At 45.4% G+C, this 21,217-nt stretch overlaps 1 protein-coding gene across 1 annotated transcript in view; it reads right to left on the reverse strand.

The window, feature by feature from the left end:
• The window catches only part of NALCN (sodium leak channel, non-selective), a 1,068,865-nt gene that overhangs the window by 114,475 nt on the left and 933,173 nt on the right, over positions 1 to 21,217 (reverse strand). The window contains exon 23 of the mRNA XM_040425261.1: positions 4,537 to 4,593. Coding sequence (XP_040281195.1) covers positions 4,537 to 4,593 — 57 coding nt within the window. The remainder of the gene's footprint in view (positions 1 to 4,536; positions 4,594 to 21,217) is intronic.

Consider the following 21,217-nt stretch of genomic DNA (forward strand, 5'->3'; position numbering starts at 1 on the left):
GATACCTCTCTCTTTCCAGGACTTTAACGACAAGTCTGGAATGAGGCACTGCAAAGAATCGTGGTAGGACTTCCAAAGGACTATAGAAGTGGAGATTAAGTAAGGGGATATAGATATAGAAAAGCCTTTGTGCAAAGAGGCAATGAGTAGTGCTTTTAAATTCTGCGATGGGGCTTGTGTTTGTTCAATATGTACCCAGTGCTTGGAGGTGTCTGACACCCACCATTCCCTCAACTGGTTAATTCTCGAGGCTAGCTAGTAATCAAAGATGTTAGGTAAGCTCATGCCCCCATATCTTCTATATCTACTCATGACACTTTTTGCTATATAAGGTCTTCCTTTATACCAGATAAATTGATTTATCATTCTGTTCATAGTGGTAAAAAAGGAAGTAGGAATCGGTATAGGGATGGTCCTAAACAGATACAACAGCTTAGGGAGTGCATGTTGTTGAAATGCTGCAATGCGGCCAAGCCATGATAGTTCAGTTTTAGCCATATTATCCCAATCTGTCTGCAGAACCGAAAGGAGAGAGGGGAAATGAACGGATGATTCTCATCACTGCTTTTAGGGATATTGTAGGATTTGATAAAGTGAGAATTATATTGTCTGCATAGAGTGAAAGACAGCGTTGCCTGTCTCCAATCTGCACTCCTTCAATGTCATTGGCCTGGCAGATTGCTTCAGCTAGGGGTTCTAATGATAAAATAAATATGAGCGGCGACAGGGGGCCTCCCTGTCTCGTGCCGTTTGATAGAGTGAATGGATCTGACAAAACTCTGTTAGCCAATACACGGGCCGACGGCACAGTATATAGAGCCTTAATTTCTGTTACCATTTGTTCCAGAAAGCCCATAGTGTGGAGAACCGATAAGACAAATGACTAATTCACCCGGTCAAATGCCTTCTCAGCGTCCAAAGTGACAAACGCCGCAGGCACCGATGATCTGTTGATATAATATAGTAGATTTAGTACTCGTCTAGAGTTATCAGTAATCTGTCTGCCTTGTACAAATCCGACCTGGTCAGGGGCCATTAAAGATGGTATGATCTTTGCTAGTCTATTAGCCAGCAGCTTTGCGTAGATTTTAAGGTCAGTATTTAATAAGTAGATGGGTCGGAAGTTCTGAGGGACCGATGGTTCTTTCCCTGGTTTTGGCAAAGTTACTATGACCACCTCTAACATTTCTTTGGGCATATTACTCTCCACCACAGTACGAGACAAGGATGCATGAAGATGAGGGGTCAAAATCTCAGAGTACAGTTTATAGTAGGAGTTTGAGAGTCCATCCGGGCCAGGGCTTTTTTGATGAGGTAGTTGGCTAATTTTACGGGAGATTTTTTCAGAGGTTATAGGGTTGCATAGGGATTCACTTTGTTGTTCATTCAGAGAGGGCAGAGATAGGGATTGAAGAAAATCTTCAATCTCATGAGATGATACCGGAACAAAGTCCAGTTCTTCAGCCAGATTATAGAGTTGAGAGTAGTAAGACATAAATCTATTAGCTATAGATTTAGGTTCATAAATCTTCTGGGTCCTCAAGGAGTCCCAGAGATATGCAATGCGTGATTTCAGGGCCCTGGTTTTGATTCTCTTCGCTAATAGGCTACCAGCCTTATTTGCATGGGAGTAATACATAGTTTTTACTTTCTTCAGTGAAAGTTCGTATTTGTGTAGCATACACTCTCTAAGTTTAATTCTGAGAGCCCTAAGGTTTTCAGATAATGGTAACGGGGAGGATTTATTTAATGACTCAGTTGTGTTAATTTGTGATAGGAGTTCTGATAGGTGATTCTCTCAGAGTTTTTTTTTATCCCTATGCCCTATTTTAATGAGTATACCCTGAATGAAGGCCTTGTGTGTCACCAACACTACAGAGGGGTCAGACACTGACTCTGAATTAAATTGAAAATACTCCTCTAGTGCTTGCGACACCTCTGCGTGGTATTTAAGATCTGCAAGTACATATTCATTTACTCTGTAGATTGGATTTAGGGGATTTTGAAATTGTTCTACGATGTCTACTAGTATCGGCACGTGATCCGACCAGGTGATCGAACCTATGCTAGAATCTGCTGTAGCTGAGAGGGTATTCCTATCCACTAGAATGAGGTCAATGCGTGAGTAAGAATGATGAGAAGGAGAGAAATAAGAGTAGTCTCTTTCAGAAGCGTGGTGTATACGCCATACATCAAATAGCGAGTATTTTAGCAGTGTATGTGCTAGAGAGGGGGGGTTGTTTCTCGATAAGGTGGTCATGTCTTGAGAAGGGTCAGGGACCATGCTAAAATTGCCACAGACGAGCACTCTACCTTTCTGCAAAGTCTGCACATTCCTGAACAATCTATTCAGAAAGTGTTGTGGTTTCACATTGGGGGCGTATAATCCTACCAGTGTATATAGTACATTTTTTAAATAGCATACATGAATTATATATCGACCTCCAGGGTCAATTGTAGAAGAAACAATGGTGTGAGCTATGGAATTTCTTAATTGCCAGGACACCCCGCTTTTTCCTATCACTATGAGCCTGGAGGACAACAGGAAAACAATGGTGTTTTATCCAACTAGCATCTCTAGAAAGGATGTGTGTCTCTTGGGCACAAAATATGTCACATTTTAGAGAGAGGGCCTCCTTCCACATCATACGGCACTTGTAAGGACTGTTTTAATTACGAACATTCAAGTTTGAGCACCATGGTAATATAAATACTGCTATAACAGTTATGCACGCGTCTGCTCTGGAAGGAGGTATACCCTTTTCAGCTGGGGAAAGCTCAGACAAATACCATTGAATAGGCAAAACTCTATTAAAAGTTAAACTGAAAGCACATTGAAAAACATAAATCATAGATAACATTAAGTGCAAAAAACTCACTGCCCAAGGAAAAGGGCAGGTGAAAGAAAGAGTGGGAGGCTTACGAGGATGCCTCCTACAGTATGTACTTGTGGGGAAAGTTCAGTCATGAACACTGAGAGAGGGTATACTCATCAGCTTTTGTAGTGCCATTCTTTCTTGGACTGTAGATCCTTTCAGCAAGTCTTCTTCTTGCGTCTGCTCTCCACCAGTTGCCACTCGTTTTCTGCTGGGATGCGCAGGGGACTCTTGGAGATCTGTATATCCTCCACTGCAACATTCCTGGAAACTAACGGCACTTTCCCCTCCTCCACAGATCTTATCACCACTAAGGAGCCATTCCTGTGTACTAGGAGCTTAACTGGGAACCCCCAGCGGTATGCAATGGAGTTTGCTCTCAGGGCTGATGTAATAGGAGTCAGATTGCGGCATAGTTGAAGTGTGACCGCTGAGAGGTCAGCAAACAGCATGACTGACTGATAGGGATACGGGAGAACCTCTAATTTCCTGCCAGAACCCCTTCTTTTATATGGTAGAAGTGGATCCTTGCCAGCACATCTCTCGGGGTATCCTCAGACAATTGTTTCGGTCTGGCTATTCTGTGATCTCTATCTATAATTATATCTTGCTCCGTGCATGAAGGCAAAAGGAGTTTAATTAGCCCCTGTATATACTCCTGGAGTCCCGCTGGTGATATGTTCTCTGGCACCCCCCACAGTTTCAAGTTGTTCCGGCGGGACTGGTCCTCCAGATCCACCACTTTTGCTGTGAGTTGAGCTACTTCCTCAGACAGGAGGTCATGAGAGTTAATAAGATTGTTGTGGGAAGTCGCAAACTCCCTCCTCTTAAATTCTACATGGTGAACTCTGTTCCCCAACTCTGTTACTGAGGACTGGATGGTTCAATTAGTTGGGTTAAATGCGCCATAGACTGATTAAACGCTAACAACATATCTTTCAATAAAGAGCTTGACGCTGGCTTATAGGACTGCAATACCTCAGTCAGCGGATGGGCGTCTTGCTGTAAGATGTGAGGGTCCTTGCATACTCCCGCCTTGGGAAGGTCTTGTAGCCTAATCCTTCGCTTCGCCGGGCTGGTAGTAGAAGAGGCCTGCGCGTGGCTTGCCGCTGATGCTTTTCGCGGTTCAGCGGTGGCTTCCCGAATTTGGCTGGCTGAGTCCGGGGACAGTTGTTTGAAGATGCTGGGTTCCGCTGCTGCTGTCTCCTGCCTCCTCGCTGCACGGAGAATGCGAATCTGAAGAGGAACTTGGGCTGGAGCCTGGTGCGGTAGGTATAGTGTCGCTGCCAGCGCCATCTTTGCTCCGCTCCTGGCCGAACAAGAAGTCCAACTTCCCCATGGGATTTAAACTTATTTTCCCTCTGGTCATTATGGGGGGGGGGGAGTTAGAAGCACGATGTGGGCCCTCTGGGCTTGCAAACGCTGAATTAGAAGGGGTCTTGCAGGACTGTAACGCTCTACATGAGCAGGAGCTCTGAATCAGGCTGCCATCTCTTTCGGCTGCTCAGCCAAGCCCCCTGTACCTGTCTTTTACTCCGTCAGTTGAGTCTACAGCAAGCTGATTATTGAAGTTATTTTATATTCACAACAGGCTAGTTGGATTTTTTGTACTATTAGGTTAGATGGACTGAATGTATATTATAAAAATGAATGTACTTACTACAGTTGGTGGTATTTTGTGTTTTTCACGGCTCCGGTAATTGGATCTGTTTTTGAGCTGTATAAAACATGAAACACAACACAATAATTAACATTGATTGTTTCCAAGACAATTTGTACAGATAAATAATCATAAATGAACAAACATCCTAGAATCCTTTAGGCTCATAATTAAAACTGCATACAGATGTGCATCATGTAATATAAATATTGCAAATTCTTCAAATTATGTATCAATATGTAATCCACACTTATATTACAACTAAAGACAATGGGGGAGATTTATAAAACTGGTGTAAAGTAGAACTGGCCTTGCTGCCCATAGCAACCAATCAGATTCCATCTTTCATTTCCCAAAGGAGCTGTGAAAAATGAAAGGTGGAATCTGACTGGTTGCTATGGGCAAGTAGGTCTTCTCTACTTTACACCAGTTTGATAAATCTCCCCCAATATTCATAACATACTGACACTATCAAAGACCACTTGCAGTCATGTAATCATACACTTGAAGTTACAAATAGTCATGTCTCTATTCCCAGGAATGGAAGCTCTCAATAGAGCTCACAGGAGATGCTCTTCATACTAGGGTCAAATAGTACTACAAAGTGGTGCCACTTTACATCTAGAAGGAGGTTGAATATTAGTACAAGCAGATTATTAATACATAAACAGGATGCGAATTACCCACATTACCACATAGCAATACCGATACCATGTCCTTACAAATGTACCTGGAAGAGCATATCTCAAGTGTGTCAGACACAATTTCTTGTAATAGCACTTTTTGGTATTTCACGATCCTGTGTGTTGCTCTCTACACTCCTAACAGAAAATTACACTTGAGAAGCCTATGTATTAAAATCGCAACAAAGAGCTCAACAAAATAGGAGAGGTAGAAAAAGGACCATATGTAGCAAATGGAAGGGGTTTAAATGGGTTGTGCTATCAGGACTTTTATAGCATTTCCATAGGATATGCCATAAATGTCCCATTGATCCATCTCTGGGCATTGCTCCTAATTCAAAAACAGGGCCCCATTACCGTAAATGCTGCCAAGAATGGACAGATGGCCACACATGCATGGATCTCTCCATTCTCTTCAACATGACTTCTGAAAATAGCTGATCACTATTTTTGAAAGTGCATGGAGACAGCCACACATGCATTCCTGGCAGCATGTGGCAGTGCCCTGTTCTTGCAAATCCCACCAATGGTAAGCTCTCCTTTTGGGCATTTATGGCATATTCTGTGCATATGCTATAATGGTACAGCTACACGGTTGCACGACAGCTGCAGTCTAGGACACTAACAAAAACATGGCAGCATCTTCTACATCTAGAGAAAATAAAAGATCCTACACCAATATAGAAGGAGGATTTTTGAGGAAAATTGGGTTCCACCTCACAAGGGATTTTGCATCCTTTTAGGTCAAGTCTGCAGGATAATATATGGAAATCGATGGAGGTGTATTTTTTCGGCTTTCAAACTATATGCTACTATGTTTCCAAAACATTAAGAATACTGCACTGTAAGTTAGGACAACATATGGTCTATGATATCTAGAAGAATGCTAACCTTGAGTGGTCCTGTCTATCCACATTATATCTCCACATATTAGTGATTCACACATGCACAAATGAATTTCAAGCTAAAGACATCTTGGGCAAAACGGATATAAAATAGTAAAGTAACTAGACATGTACTAAAAATATAACTTTTCTTGGTGAGTGTAAAACGGGCTGTGAGCCTCAAAAGGTGTTTTAAAAACAACTGTTTGATGAGACTCTTGACTGCTTATACATGGGGAATATGTGCACTCTCTCCTCCACACTGCAGTAATGGATCACAGTTCTACAGTCGTGGCCAAAAGTTTTGAGAATGACACAAATATTAGTTTTCACAAAGTTTGCTGCTAAAGTGCTTTTAGATCTTTGTTTCAGTTGTTTCTGTGATGTAGTGAAATATAATTACACGCACTTCATACGTTTAAAAGGCTTTTATGGACAATTACATGACATTTATGCAAAGAGTCAGTATTTGCAGTGTTGGCCCTTCTTTTTCAGGACCTTCTGAAGGACAATTCGACTGGGCATGCTATCAATCAACTTCTGGGCCAATTCCTGACTGATAGCAACCCATTCTTTCATAATCACTTCTTGGAGTTTGTCAGAAATAGTGGGGTTTTGTTTGTCCACCCGCCTCTTGAGGATTGACCACAAGTTCTCAATGGGATTAAGATCTGGGGAGTTTCCAGGCCATGGACCCAAAATGTCAACGTTTTGGTCCCCGAGCCACTTAGTTATCACTTTTGCCTTATGGCACGGTGCTCCATCGTGCTGGAAAATGCATTGTTCTTGACCAAACTGTTGTTGGATTGTTGGAAGAAGTTGCTGTTGGAGGGTGTTTTGATACCATTCTTTATTCATGGCTGTGTTTTTGGGCAAAATTGTGAGTGAGCCCACTCCTTTGGATGAGAAGCAACCCCACACATGAATGGTCTCAGGATGCTTTACTGTTGGCATGACACAGGACTGATGGTAGCGCTCACCTTTTCTTCTCCGGACAAGCCTTTTTCCAGATGCTCCAAACAACCGGAAAGAGGCTTCATCGGAGAATATGACTTTGCCCCAGTCCTCAGCAGTCCATTCACCATACTTTCTGCAGAAGATCAATCTGTCCCTGATGTTTTTTTTGGAGAGAAGTGGCTTCTTTGCTGCCCTTCTTGACACCAGGCCATCTTCCAAAAGTCTTCGCCTCACTGTGCATGCAGATGCGCTCACACCTGCCTGCTGCATTCCTGAGAAAGCTCTGCACTGGTGGCACTCCGATCCCGCAGCAGAATCCTCTTTAGGAGACGATCCTGGCGCTTGCTGGACTTTCTTGGACGCCCTGAAGCCTTCTTAACAAGAATTGAACCTCTTTCCTTGAAGTTCTTGATGATCCTATAAATTGTTGATTGAGGTGCAATCTTAGTAGCCACAATATCCTTGCCTGTGAAGCCATTTTTATGCAACGCAATGATGGCTGCACGCGTTTCTTTGCAGGTCACTGTGGTTAACAATGGAAGAACAATGATTTCAAGCATCACCCTCCTTTTAACATGTCAAGTCTGCCATTTTAACCCAATCAGCCTGACATAATGATCTCCAGCCTTGCGCTCGTCAACATTCTCACCTGAGTTAACAAGACGATTACTGAAATGATCTCAGCAGGTCCTTTAATGACAGCAATGAAATGCAGTGGAAAGTTTTTTTGGGATTAAGTTAATTTTCATGGCAAAGAAGGACTATGCAATTCATCTGATCACTCTTCATAACATTCTGGAGTATATGCAAATTGCTATTATAAAAACTTAAGCAGCAACTTTTCCAATTTCCAATATTTATGTAATTCTCAAAACTTTTGGCCACGACTGTACATCAGACGTCAGTGCAGTCGCTAACCACCAGTGTATCGTTAGTGTTGTTGATTGCCTAGGCAGATAGATTATCTAATGTGGCTGTATTGCTAAACAATAGCTTCTTGACCAGCACTTGGACCTGGATAACTGTGACTCCTGTAATACATTTGAATGCTGACTGCCTGACCAGTCATCCATAAACTTGAACTCGATCTCTATTCATTGCTGGGATACACAATGTCTAAATGACTACATTAGCTGATGCAAGCTAACAGGTATTAAAAACAGCACACACTGACCCCTGACATGTTTCGCCCAAAGATCTGGCTTCTTCAGCGGTAACGAGCCCCAGAAGAAACCAGATCTTTGGATTTATATTGAGTCCAGTGGGGCTAATAGTGTTTGTCTTTAACATACCTTCACGCAGATCGGGTCTCTTTGATCTATTGTAACTAGACACGTAAAACATACTAGAGTACATGGAACCTAGAGTAGGTACAGTGGACCTTGAACCTTTCAGAATTTTTTATATTTCTGCATACATTTGATCTAAAACTGCATAAGATTTTCTAAAACTAGATAACCAAACCCATCAGTCAAAATATTAGCGTTAGTCATTTATTGAGGAAAATGATCAAATATCACGTCTTTGAGTGGCCAAAGTACATGAACCTTTCCTTACACCAAAAACTGCAACTAAATGTTTCAGGTAACTGTTGAATAGTCCTGCACATTGGCTTGAACGAATTTTAGCCAATTCTTCCAAACAAAACAGCATGAACGCTGTAATGCTGGTGTCACCGCCAGTTCTGTGAGAAGGTCTGACAGACGTTCTTCCCTACCTCTTGTATGATGTTTTTTGTTTTGGTTTCACTTTGTCATCTCCTTTCCTTCTGCCAGGTGTCACTTATTTAGACTAATCGTCTTCCTTTATATTCTCTCCCATACTGCCTCACTTTGCGGTTTATACTACTTCCTGGATGAAGTGTTCACTGCTGGAGGCTGCTGCTGCTGCTGTTTGCTCAGATAAGTCTTTTCCTTTATTGTGTTTCCTTACTGGCTTGATTCTAGGTGACCCTGACTCCGTCCGTATTAAGTGCAGGGAGCCGATGGTCGTGTCCCCTCACTATTATAGGGTTTTCAGGTGTCACACAGGCTTAGGTACGTGGGCATGCAATCAACTACCATTGAGACCCTTGCATGTGCATAGCAGTCAGGGAGAGCTCTTAGGGTTTTAAAGGGCTCACCTATATGCTCCTTAGTTTGGGATCAAGCCAGTCGGTCATTTATTTATAAGTTCCAGCTATCTGCAAATTTATCTGTGACAATATAAACCGCCAAAACCGTCTTAAGCATGGATCCGGTTTCAGCCTTGATTGACTGCATACAAGGTCTTTCGCTGGAGGTAGCAGATCTCCGTAAAACTGTGTCTCAGTTTCAGGTGACCGGTTCTGCTGGCGTTCATGGAGTTTGTTCCGAGCCTAAGATCTCGCTTCCGGATACGTTCTCCGGGGGTAGTGAAAATTTTGTTCGCTTTAGAGAGGCTTGCAAACTCCATTTTCGCCTACTTCCCCATTCCTCTGGTGATGAGGAGCAGAGGGTGGGGATCATCATCTCGCTGCTCAGGGATAACGCTCAGTCTTGGGCCTTTTCGCTGCCGGTGGGGGCACGGCCCCTCCGATCGGTGGATACATTTTTTGTAACCCTGGGGCAGATATATGATGACCCGGATCGTATTGCTCTGGCTGAATCTAAACTGCATCTTTTATGCCAGGGTAAACAGTCCACAGAGATATATTGTTCTGAATTTCGGAGATGGGCAGCTTATACTGGTTGGAATGATGCTGCACTCCGAAGTCAATTTTGCCATGGTCTTTCGGAAAGATTGAAAGATGCGTTTGCTTTTCATGAGAGACCAGCGTCGTTAGAGTCTGCCATGTCTCTAGCTGTTCGTATTGACAGGCGTCTTAGAGAGTAGAGAGAGAGAGGAGACTACTCTTTCCTGTCATATTCAGCCCGAGGACAGTGGGGCTGTTTCATTCAGTGCGCAGGGGTCTCAGTCTGTCTCAATCCCCTCTGAGGAGGAGGCCATGCAGCTGGGTTTGCTTGCCTCTGATAGTAGAGGATTCAGCTCTCAGAAGAGTGTTTGTTTCCGTTGTGGGGGTAAAAATAATTTGGCTAATGTTTGCCCCTCTAGGTGATTAATGGAGTTTTCTGAGGGTAATAAAAAAAAATAATAAAACCTCTAAAAACTTTCCATTTGCTACTATTGGCAAGATTGATGCGGAAATTGAAGGTTTACTGATTGCTTGTAGTTCCCGTTTTCTCCTACCTGCCAGGGTGGCGCTAGACAGCAAGAACATTGTTTGTGAGATTTTTGTAAGATAGTGGGGCAGCTGTCAATCTCAGTGATAATCAATTTGCAACAACGCATGGTTTCCAGGTGTGCACTTGGAAAGGATATACCTGTTTTTTCTATTGATTCCGCTCCACTTTCTCAAAGATCGTTAAAGGGCATAGTTCACAATATCCGCTTGACTGTGGGTGACGCTCATGTTGAGGATATGTCATATTTCGTCTTAAGCGGATTACCTACTCTTCTAGTGTTGGGGCTACCCTGGCTCACTAAACATAACCCCCACCATTGATTGGCAAGCAAGGCAAAACCCAATTAAAATGGTTGGAGTGAGTTTTGCAGAGAGAATTGCCTCACGGTGTCTCTTTCAGAGGTTTCTACCAAGACTGTGCCATCTTTTCTCTCTGAATTTTCTGATGTGTTTTCCGAGAGTGGTGTCCAGGAGTTGCCCCCTCACCGGGAGTACGACTGCCCTATTAATCTCATCCCAGGCGCCAAGCTGCCAAAATCACGATTATACAATCTCTCCCAACCTGAAAGAGTCGCTATGCGTACTTATATCTCTGAGAGCCTGAGAAAGGGACACATCCGACCCTCGAAGTCACCTGTTGCCGCTGTTTTTTTTTTTATTAAGAAAAAAGATGCTTTTTTAAGACCTTGTCTGGATTTCAGGGAGCTGAACCGTATCACGATTCGTGAACCCATATCCGCTTTCCTCTGATCCCGGACCTGTTTAACCAGATTGTTGGGGCTAAAGTTTTTTCTAAGTTGGATTTAAGAGGGGCATACAACCTAGTCAGGGTCAGGGAAGGGGACGAATGGAAGACGGCCTTCAATACCCCTGAGGGTCATTTAGAAAATTTGGTTATGCCCTTTGGTTTAATGAATGCTCCGGCCGTCTTCCAACATTTTGTGAACAGCATTTTTTATCATTTAATGGGGAAATTTGTACTGGTGTATCTAGATGACATTTAGATTTTTTCTCCTGATTTCAAGACTCATCTGGACCACCTATGTCAGGTCTTGCTGATTCTGCGGGAGAATAAATTGTATGCTAAACTGGAGAAATGTGTGTTTGCGGTTCCGGAGATTAAATTTCTTGGTTTTCTTCTCTCCGCTTCTGGTTTTCAGATGGACCCTGAGAAGGTCCGCGCTGTGCTTGATTGGGAGCTTCCTGAGAATCGGAAGGCGCTGATGCGGTTTTTGGGTTTTGCCAATTATTACAGAAAGTTCATTTTGAATTATTCCTCTGTTGTTAAGCCACTCACTGATATGACTAAAAAGGGGGTGGATTTTTCCTCGTGGTCGGTAGATGCGCTTAAAGCATTTTCTAGTATTAAAGAGTGTTTTGCTTCCACTCCCCATTTTGGTACAACCTGATGTCTCTCTACCTTTTATTGTTGAGGTGGATGCTTCTGAGCTGGGTGTGGGTGCGGTCTTATCTCAGGGTCCCTCTCCTGCCAAGTGGCGACCGTGTGCCTTTTTCTCAAGGAAACTCTGCTCTGCAGAGAGAAATTACGATGTGGGAGATAGGGAGTTGTTGGCCATCAAATTAGCTTTTGAGGAATGGCGCCATTGGTTAGTGGGAGCCAGACACCATATTACCGTGTTTACCGACCATAAGAATATGGCCTACTTGGAATCGGCCAAGCGTCTGAACTCGAGACAGCCCAGATGGTCTTTGTTCTTTTCTAGGTCTAATTTTGTTGTTACGTTCCGCCCTGGGGTTAAAAATGTGAAAGCGGATGCCCTGTCACGTTGTTTTCCGGGAGGGGGGAACTTTGAAGACCCGGATCCCATTTTGGCTGAAGGGCGTGGTCGTCTCGGCTCTTTATCCTGATTTGGAGGCAGAGGCTCCTGATCTTTGTCCTCCTGGGAGGTTGTTTGTGCCTCTCGCTTTACGACACAAGATTTTTAAGGAGCACCACGATACTGTCCTTGCTGGGCACCCTGGTAGTAGAGCCACAGTGGATCTCATTGCTCGGAGATTCTGGTGGCCGGCTCTTCGTAAGACGGTTGAGGGTTTTGTGGCCAGCCTGCGAGACCTGCGCTCATTGCCAAGGTCCCTCATTCACGGCCATCGGGTTCTCGCCTCCCGTTACCCATTCCTTCCCGTCCTTGGGCGCATCTGTCCATGGACTTCATTACGGACCTGCCTCGTTCCTCGGGGAAGACTGTGATTCTGGTGGTAGTGGACCGTTTTAGCAAAATGGCGCATTTCATTCCCTTTCCTGGGTTACCCAATGCTAAGACGCTGGCGCAAGCGTTTGTTGATCACATTGTTAAATTGCATGGCATTCCTTCAGACATCGTTTCTGATAGGGGCACGCAATTTGTTTCCAGATTCTGGAAGGCCTTCTGTTCTCGCTTGGGGGTTCGGTTGTCTTTCTCTTCTGCTTTTCACCCGCAGTTGAATGGTCAGACCGAACACGTCAATCAGAATCTGGAGACATATCTGCGCTGTTATGTGGCGGAGAATCAGGAGGATTGGTATTCTTTTTTGTCCCTTGCTGAGTTTGCTTTAAATAACCCTCACCAGGAGTCCTCTGATAAGTCACCATTTTTTGGTGCATATGGGTTTCATCCGCAGTTTGGGACATTCTCTGGAGAGGGGTCTTCTGGTTTACCTGATGAGGAGAGATTTTCCTCGTCTTTGTCATTTATTGGCAAAAAATTCAGGGTAATCTGAAGAGGATGAGTGAGAGATATAAGCGTTTGTGGCGGATAAGAGATGTGTGCCTGGTCCGGACCTGAATGTGGGTGATCTGGTGTGGTTGCCTACAAAGATATTAAACTGAAGGTTCCCTCCTGAAGTTGGGGTCCTAAGTTTATTGGGCCTTACAAGATCTGTCAGTCATCAATCCCGTTGCCTTCCATGTTGATCTTCCTCAGACTTGGAAGATCCATAATGTTTTTCATAGGTCCCTATTAAAACCTTATGTCCAACCCACTGTACCCTCCTCTTTGCCTCCTCCTCCGATTTTTGTTGATGTTAATCTTGAATTTCAGGTCTCTAGGATTGTGGATTCTCGCATTATCCGCGGTTCTCTTCAGTACCTCGTTCATTGGGAGGGTTATGGTCCTGAGGAGAGGATGTGGGTCCCAGTGGCGGACATTAAGGCCACTCGTCTCATCAGGGCTTTCCATAGGTCTCATCCTGAGAAGGTGGGCTCTGAGTGTCCGGAGTCCACCCGTAGAGGGAGGGGTACTGTCACCACCAGATCTGTGAGAAGGTCTGACAGACGTTCTTCCCTACCTCATTGTATGACGTCCATATAAGTGCAGGGAGCCGGTGGTCGTGTCCCCTCACTATTATAGGGTTTTCAGGTGTCACACAGTCTTAGGTACGTGGGCATGCAATAGTCTACCATTGAGACCCTTGCATGTGCATAGCAGTCAGGGAGAGCTCTTAGGGTTTTAAAGGGCTCACCTATATGCTCCTTAGTTTGGGATCAAGCCAATCGTTTATTTATAAGTTCCAGCTATCTGCAAATTCATCCGTGACAGCTGGTGGGTTTTCTCCCATGAATTGCTTGCTTTTGGTTCTACCACAACATTTCTATTGAAGTAAGCTCAGGACTTTGATGTGGCCATTCCAAAACTTTAACTTCATTTTTTTAACCATTTTTTGGCAGAACGATTTGTGTGCTTAGGGTTGTTGTCTTGCTGCATGACCCATATTATCTTGAGATTCAGCTCATGAACAGATGTCCTGACATTTTCCTTTAGAATTTGGTGGTATATAAGTCAAAATTCATTGTTCCATCAATGATGGGCAAGCCGTCCTGGCCCAGCAAAATAGGCCCGAACCATGTTACTACCACTACTGTGTTTCACAGATGGGATGGTTTTTATGCTGGAATCCAGTGTTTTCCTTTCTCCAAACATAACACTTCTCATTTAAACCAAAAGCTTCTATTTTGGTCTCATCCATCCACAAAACAGACTTCTGGCTTGTCCAGGTGATCTTTAGCAAACTGCAGATGGACAGCAATATTCTTTTTGTACAGCAGCGGCTCTCTCTTTACAATCCTGCCATGCACACCATTGTTGTTCAGCGTCATCCTGATGGAGGGCTCATGAACATTACTAGAGATGAGCGAATTTTTCCCAAAAATTTGGTCCGATCCAAATTTATAATGGTGAATCGCGTTTAAAAAACTGCTATTTCCTGGCTGCAGAGGGCCCTTATAGTGGTGTAGAACACTGTGCCTTGCAGTAACACACATAGGGAGTCTGCTGTAGTAGTGAAACAATACTGTGTGTCAGTATGACATGCAGATGACAGGCGTCACTGTTAGAATCACACTGCACACGTCACTTATTTGGGCAGTTAAGGGGCCAAAACTGACCAAATAACTCAAGTGTGAACTCAGCCCTACAGGTCAATGCTAGAGTCAATAAGAAGCACACTCCTTTTACACCGTCGGTAGCTGATTCCACATAGATGTCTATAGAACCTGTTCTATTAAATGCTTATACAAGTAGATCCCCCCCCCCAACAGAGTGGAGAGGGTGTCAGCAGTAAGTTTGTGTTGACGTCACTGATTATTTTGCCCTTCCTCTGATCCGTCAGAACAATAACCCCCAAAAAACGGATCCTGTCTGTGGAGCATCCACCTTCACTCGGTCAGCATTTGGTCAGTAATCCATCAGTATTGCTAAAGCCCCAAAAAAACATTTTTTTCATGTCTTCTGTGTTTTGTACCCACTCCTGCTTTTGGCTACCAAATCATAAGCCAATTCTGATGAAAAATAGGGACCATGTCATGCAGGCCTTAAAAAGACAGGATCCGTTGTGCGTCTCATTTCCTTCTAACAGATCAGAAGAGGGTCAAATAAATGATGATGTTAGCCAAGATGAAAGGTAAAATAGTGGCCCAGTCATGAAGTGGGGAGGGTGGGAACAGCATGAGAAGTCCACAAAGTGGCCCTATGACATAGTGGTAAGGTGGAAGATAGCATGAGGAGACCACAAAGAGTCCCAATGACAGAGTCTGGAGGTGGCAGCAGCATGAGGAGGAGGCCACAGAGTGGCACAATGACAGTGTGGAGGTGGCAGCATCATCAAGAGGCCACAGAGTGGCACAATGACCAGAGCGTGGAGGTGGCCGGCAGCAGCAGCATCAGGAGGAGGCCACAGAGTGGCACAATGACAGTGTGGAGGTGGCATCAGCAGCATACAGAAGGCCACAGAAGTGACACAATGACAGAGTGTGGAGGTTGGGCAGCAGCCTCAGGAGACCACAGAGTGACCAAGATGACATAGTGTGAAGGTGGCAGCAGCATCGGGACGACCACAGAGTGGAGTGGCAGGTGACATAGTGTGGAGGTGCAGCAGCATCAGAAGAACACAGAGTGGCAAGATGACATAGTGTGGAGGTGGCCAGGAGCATCAGGAGACCACAGAGTGATCTGGTGACGGAGTGGAGAGGTGGGTGGAAATACCAGTACCATCTGAAGATGGTGGGTGAAAGAAGGAGCACTTGGCATCAGATGTGTGGCATCAGGCGGATGGCAGCATCAGAATAATAGCTGAGGCAGGTAGCCAGAAGAAATCGGTCTCTTTTGTCAAAGTGTTGGTGTGGCACCATGGATCATCTAGTCTGATGCATCAGGCATTAGTGTGTGGAAATCCTGACTGATCCACGCCTGATTCATCTTGACAAAGGTCAGTCTCATTTTGGGCGGACAGGTGAGTTCTTCTTGGGGTAACTATGGCCCCCACCACACTAAACACCCGCTCTGATGCCACACTACTGGCCGGGCAGGACAGCTTTTTTTTAGGGCAAACTCTGCCAGTTGCAGCAACAAATCCAGTTTGGCTGCCTAGTAGTCCAGCGGATCTTCAATGCGGGGTGGCAGGGTGCTGTCCAAGTATGCAACCACCTGCTGTTTCAGCTCCTTCTCCAGGTCTAGCTTCTGCTGCTGGTGAGTAGTTTCTTCACTAGGCAGGTGAAGAAAGCTGCTCATCAGCGACTCTAGACTCAAGTTGCTGCTGATGGAGCTATCCCCCACCCCGCCACAGCAGCCATGGCAGAGGAACGTGAGCGCAGAGGGCCCTCCTGATCAGAACTGTGAGAGGATGCACGATGGCGCAAATAGGCAGTGGCCAACTGACTACATAGGATGTCTCTATAGTATTTCAGTTTGTCCTCCCTCTCAGCGGGTGTAAAAAAGGCCCCCTTTTTGGACTGTTAGCGAGGGTCCAACAAGGTGGAGAGCCAGAAGTCATCCCTCTGCCGTATGGTGACAATTTGGCTGTCACTACACAAGCGAGCATGCATCGGGCCATTTGTGTAAGTGACTCGGAGGGACTCCTTGCCTCCATCTCCACTGCATACTGCCACGGTGTGTCTGGATCCTCTGCATCGTCTTCCTCATCACCCTGAAGCGCCCCTGGCTGCTCCTGCTCCTCCTCTTCTGTCACCTGTGTAGAAAAACCACCCACTTCGCTACACATTGCTTGTGCTACAATGTCCTCATCTTCCTCCAGTTCAGCCCCCACATATCTCATGTGGCCGTGAGATCTAGGCGCCACGTCTCCAGTCTCCTGACCAGCTAGATTTACCAGCATCTGTTCCAGGACATGAAGCAGTGGAATGACGTTGTTCATCCCGTAGTACTGGCGACTGACAAATAATGTGACCTCCTCAAAGGGCCTGAGCAAATGGCAGGTGTCACACATGAGCTGCCACTGCCTGACATCGAAGTTACACAGGGCAGTACTCCTGTCTGCTTGGATCATCAAGAAATCGTTTATGGCATTTCTCTGTTCGTATAGTCGGTCCAACATATGGGAGGGTGGAATTCCAACGGGTGGAAATGTCACATATCAGCCTAAGTTGGGGGATGCAGTTCTGCCGCTGAAGCTCAAGGAGGGTGTGCTTTACGGTGTACGAGTGGCTGAAGTGCATGCAAAGTTTCCTGGCCATTTTTAGGATGTCTTGCAGATGGGTGGAAGACTTCAGGAATCACTTGACAACCAGATTGAACATGTGTGCCATGCAGGGCACATGGCTCAGCCCTCCTTGGCGCAGCGCCAACATCATGTTCTTCCCGTTGTCGGTTACCATGGTTCCGATTTTGAGTTGTCGCGGAAGCCAAGATTCAATTTCTTGATGCATCACACGGAGCAGTTCCTTCCCTGTGTGACTCAGTTCGCCCAGGCAAATGAGGTGCAGAATAGCTTGACACCGCCATGTCCAGCACATGTGATATGCTGCAGGGGTACTGTAAATTGTCCCTGCAGTGGAGGCTGAAGACACGGTGGAGAATGAGGAGGCAGAGGTGGACATTGTCGCAGGACCAACGTCGTGACAACATGGAGGCGGAAGCGGCGTCACCTGGCCAAGTTGCTGGTGTGGCTGTGCAGGAACCACATTCACCCAGTTGGCCGTAAAGGACATGTAGCACACGTCGGTGCTGCCGTGAACTTTGGGAGACACCAACAGGCTCAAGGACTGGCCCACCTTCTGTTCTACATACATGTGCAGGGCTGGTACTGCCTTTTTGGCAAAGAAATGACGGCTTAGGACTATCCACCTCAGCTCGGCACAAGCCATCAGTACTCTGAAAGGTGCAGAGTCCACGACTTGGAAAGGGAGGGACTGCAGCACCATAAACTTGGCCAGTAGCACATTCAGCTTCTGCGCCGTTGGAGGAGGGCACGCATACTGTTGTCTCTTGGAAATCGCTTCGGTGATCGATTGCTGATGGAATGACTGACGAGGAGTAGGAGGATGAGCAGGAGCATCAAGACCAGAGGATGATTGGAAGGACAGACAGCTCCTTTCGGCTGAGGTGGTGGAGCCATGACTGCCTGAAATCGGATGCATGCAGCGGTTGCTGTGGCAGGCTGGACCACAACATCGGAGCCAAGGTTCTCCCATGCCACTTTATGGTGACGCTGCGTATGTTGACGCAGGGCTGTGCCAACATTGGCACCCTGGCCATGGGTCACCTTCTGCCCACAGATTCTGCAAATGGCAATGTTTACCTCCTCCGGCAGCTTAACAAAAAACTGCCACACCGCCGAGTAGGTGATTTTACCACCAACACCCCGCACTGACTGACTGCTACTAACGCTGCTTCCGTGAACCTCTGCACCACTACTTTCCGGGCAGGTAGGCTCCTGCAAAGTAGGTGGTCTACCCCAGGCACGTTTGGCTTCTGATCTCCCACTGCTGCCACCCTGCTGACTCCAAGCCACAATAGTGACTTGCTGTCTCCGCTGCTGCCTCACGGGCAAGCTGCCACCCTCTTCTCCCGATGATGATGAAGCCCCTAATTCACCTGGCTCCCAAATGTGATCTGCTACATCATTATCATCGAGTACTGTCTGCAGGTCACTGATGTCCTCCTCAGCGGTCTCTGGGTCAGAAGCCTGACCGCTCGTAACACCAGCTCCCACGCCACTCTCATCATCTCTACTTGCATGCCTAGTGGAGGAAGCAGCGGATCTCATCCACATCTTGGCTGGCCAGTAGCTGCTGACTGTCCTCTAGTAGCTTGTCCTCGCTGTATAGTGGAGCTGAGCCCACAGCATATAATACTTCTCTGGAACAGAAAAGGACAGAGGTAGGTTGAGGACAGGTGGGGGCACAGGGCCTGCTCCTGGGCCATGCCAACTAATGGTTGTGTCTGACAAACCCATCAACTCTTGGCTGGGGGTGTCTGATGTAACTTGGGACGAAGTGGATGGCCGAGTCCATCATTCAAGAACCGCTGGGTTGCTGGTCAAGACACGACCGCTAGATGACACCAGGAGCTAGGCCTCTCGCTGTGACTCCTGCTGCCACTCCCCCTGACTCTGCTGCGACCTGTACCTGCTCCAGAAACATTTAGGCCTCTGCCACTCCCCTGTGCAGGGCCCTGCACTTCGCTGTCTGACATAATGTTAGATCAAATAAATAAATAAAAAGGAAATTAAAACACCCCAAAAAAGTCTGTAATGTTCTCACTTCACCACACAACGGCTAATAAGCCCTTTTTTTCCCCACTAATACACGCCAAAAAGGGCTTTAGAACATATAACTGCACCGCTGAACGGCAAATAGGCCCTTATTTTTTTCCCACTTATACACGCCACAAAAGGCTTTAGAACATATAACTGCACCGCTGAATGGCAAATATATATATATTTTTCCACTAATACACGCCAAAAAGGGCTTTAGAACATGTAACTCCACTGCTGAACGGCAAATATATATATTTTTTGCCACTAATAGATGCCAAAAAGGGCTGTAATTTTCTCACTTCACCATACAACGGCAAATACTTTTTTTTTGTGCCACTAATACACGCCAAAAAGGGCTTTAGAGCATATAACTTCACCGCTGAACGGAAAATAGGCCCTTATTTTTTTCCACTTATACACGCTACAAAAGGCTTTAGAACGTACAGTACAGACCAAAAGTTTGGACACACCTTCTCATTCAAAGAGTTTTCTTTATTTTCATGACTATGAAAATTGTAGATTCACACTGAAGGCATCAAAACTATGAATTAACACATGTGGAATTATATACATAACAAACAAGTGTGAAACAACTGAAAATATGTCATATTCTAGGTTTTTCAAAGTAGCCACCTTTTGCTTTGATTACTGCTTTGCACACTCTTGGCATTCTCTTGATGAGCTTCAAGAGGTAGTCCCCTGAAATGGTTTTCACTTCACAGGTGTGCCCTGTCAGGTTTAATAAGTGGGATTTCTTGCCTTATAAATGGGGTTGGGACCATCAGTTGCATTGAGAAGAAGTCAGGTGGATACACAGGTGATAGTCCTACTGAATAGACTGTTAGAATTTGTATTATGGCAAGAAAAAAGCACCTAAGTAAAGAAAAACGAGTGGCCATCATTACTTTAAGAAATGAAGGTCAGTCAGTCAGCCGAAAAATTGGGAAAACTTTGAAAGTAAGGGCTATTTGACCATGAAGGAGAGTGATGGGGTGCTGCGCCAGATGACCTGGCCTCCACAGTCACCGGACCTGAACCCAATCGAGATGGTTTGGGGTGAGCTGGACCACAGAGTGAAGGCAAAAGGGCCAACAAGTGCTAAGCATCTCTGGGAACTCCTTCAAGACTGTTGGAAGACCATTTCAGGTCACTACCTCTTGAAGCTCATCAAGAGAATGCCAAGAGTGTGCGAAGTAGTAATCAAAGCAAAAGGTGGCTACTTTGAAGAACCTAGATTATGACATATTTTCAGTTGTTTCACACTTGTTTGTTTTGTATATAATTCCACATGTGTTAATTCATAGTTTTGATGCCTTCATAGTCATGAAAATAAAGAAAACTCTTTGAATGAGAAGGTGTGTCCAAACTTTTGGTCTGTACTGTATAACTGCACCGCTGAACAGCAAATATATATACAGTATTTTTTGCCACTAATACACGCCAAAAAGGGCTTTAGAAAATATAACTCCACTGCTGAACGGCAAATATATATTTTTTGCCACTAATACACGCCAAAAAGAGCTTTAGAACATATAACTGCACCGCTGAACGGCAAATATTTTTTTTTGCCACTAATACACCGCAAAAAGGCTGTAATTTTCTCACTTCATCACACAACGGTAAATACCATATTTTTCGCCCCATAAGACACACTTTTTCCCCCCAAAAGTGGGGGAAAATGCCCCTGCGTCTTATGGGGCGAATGCTGCCATTTTACATCGCAGACTGCGATGTATCAGCTGGAGGGGTGAGGGAGGAGGGGCCGGTGTCATGCAAATGCGGCGGGGCGGTGCGGTCACTGTACTCCGGCCCCGCCGCTCACTTACTTCCTTAATGCCTAAACCTTTTATAATAATGACTTTAATTGAAGTTCTGATCCCAAGCCCCATCTATACTACTTACTAAATGTCCTGTAGCAGGCAGAGCAGGGCGGGCGGGTGGCCGTAACTCACTGACGTCACGTGCCT

This window comes from Bufo bufo, chromosome 3 (genome assembly GCF_905171765.1).
Source record: "Bufo bufo chromosome 3, aBufBuf1.1, whole genome shotgun sequence".
Lineage (NCBI taxonomy): Eukaryota > Metazoa > Chordata > Amphibia > Anura > Bufonidae > Bufo > Bufo bufo.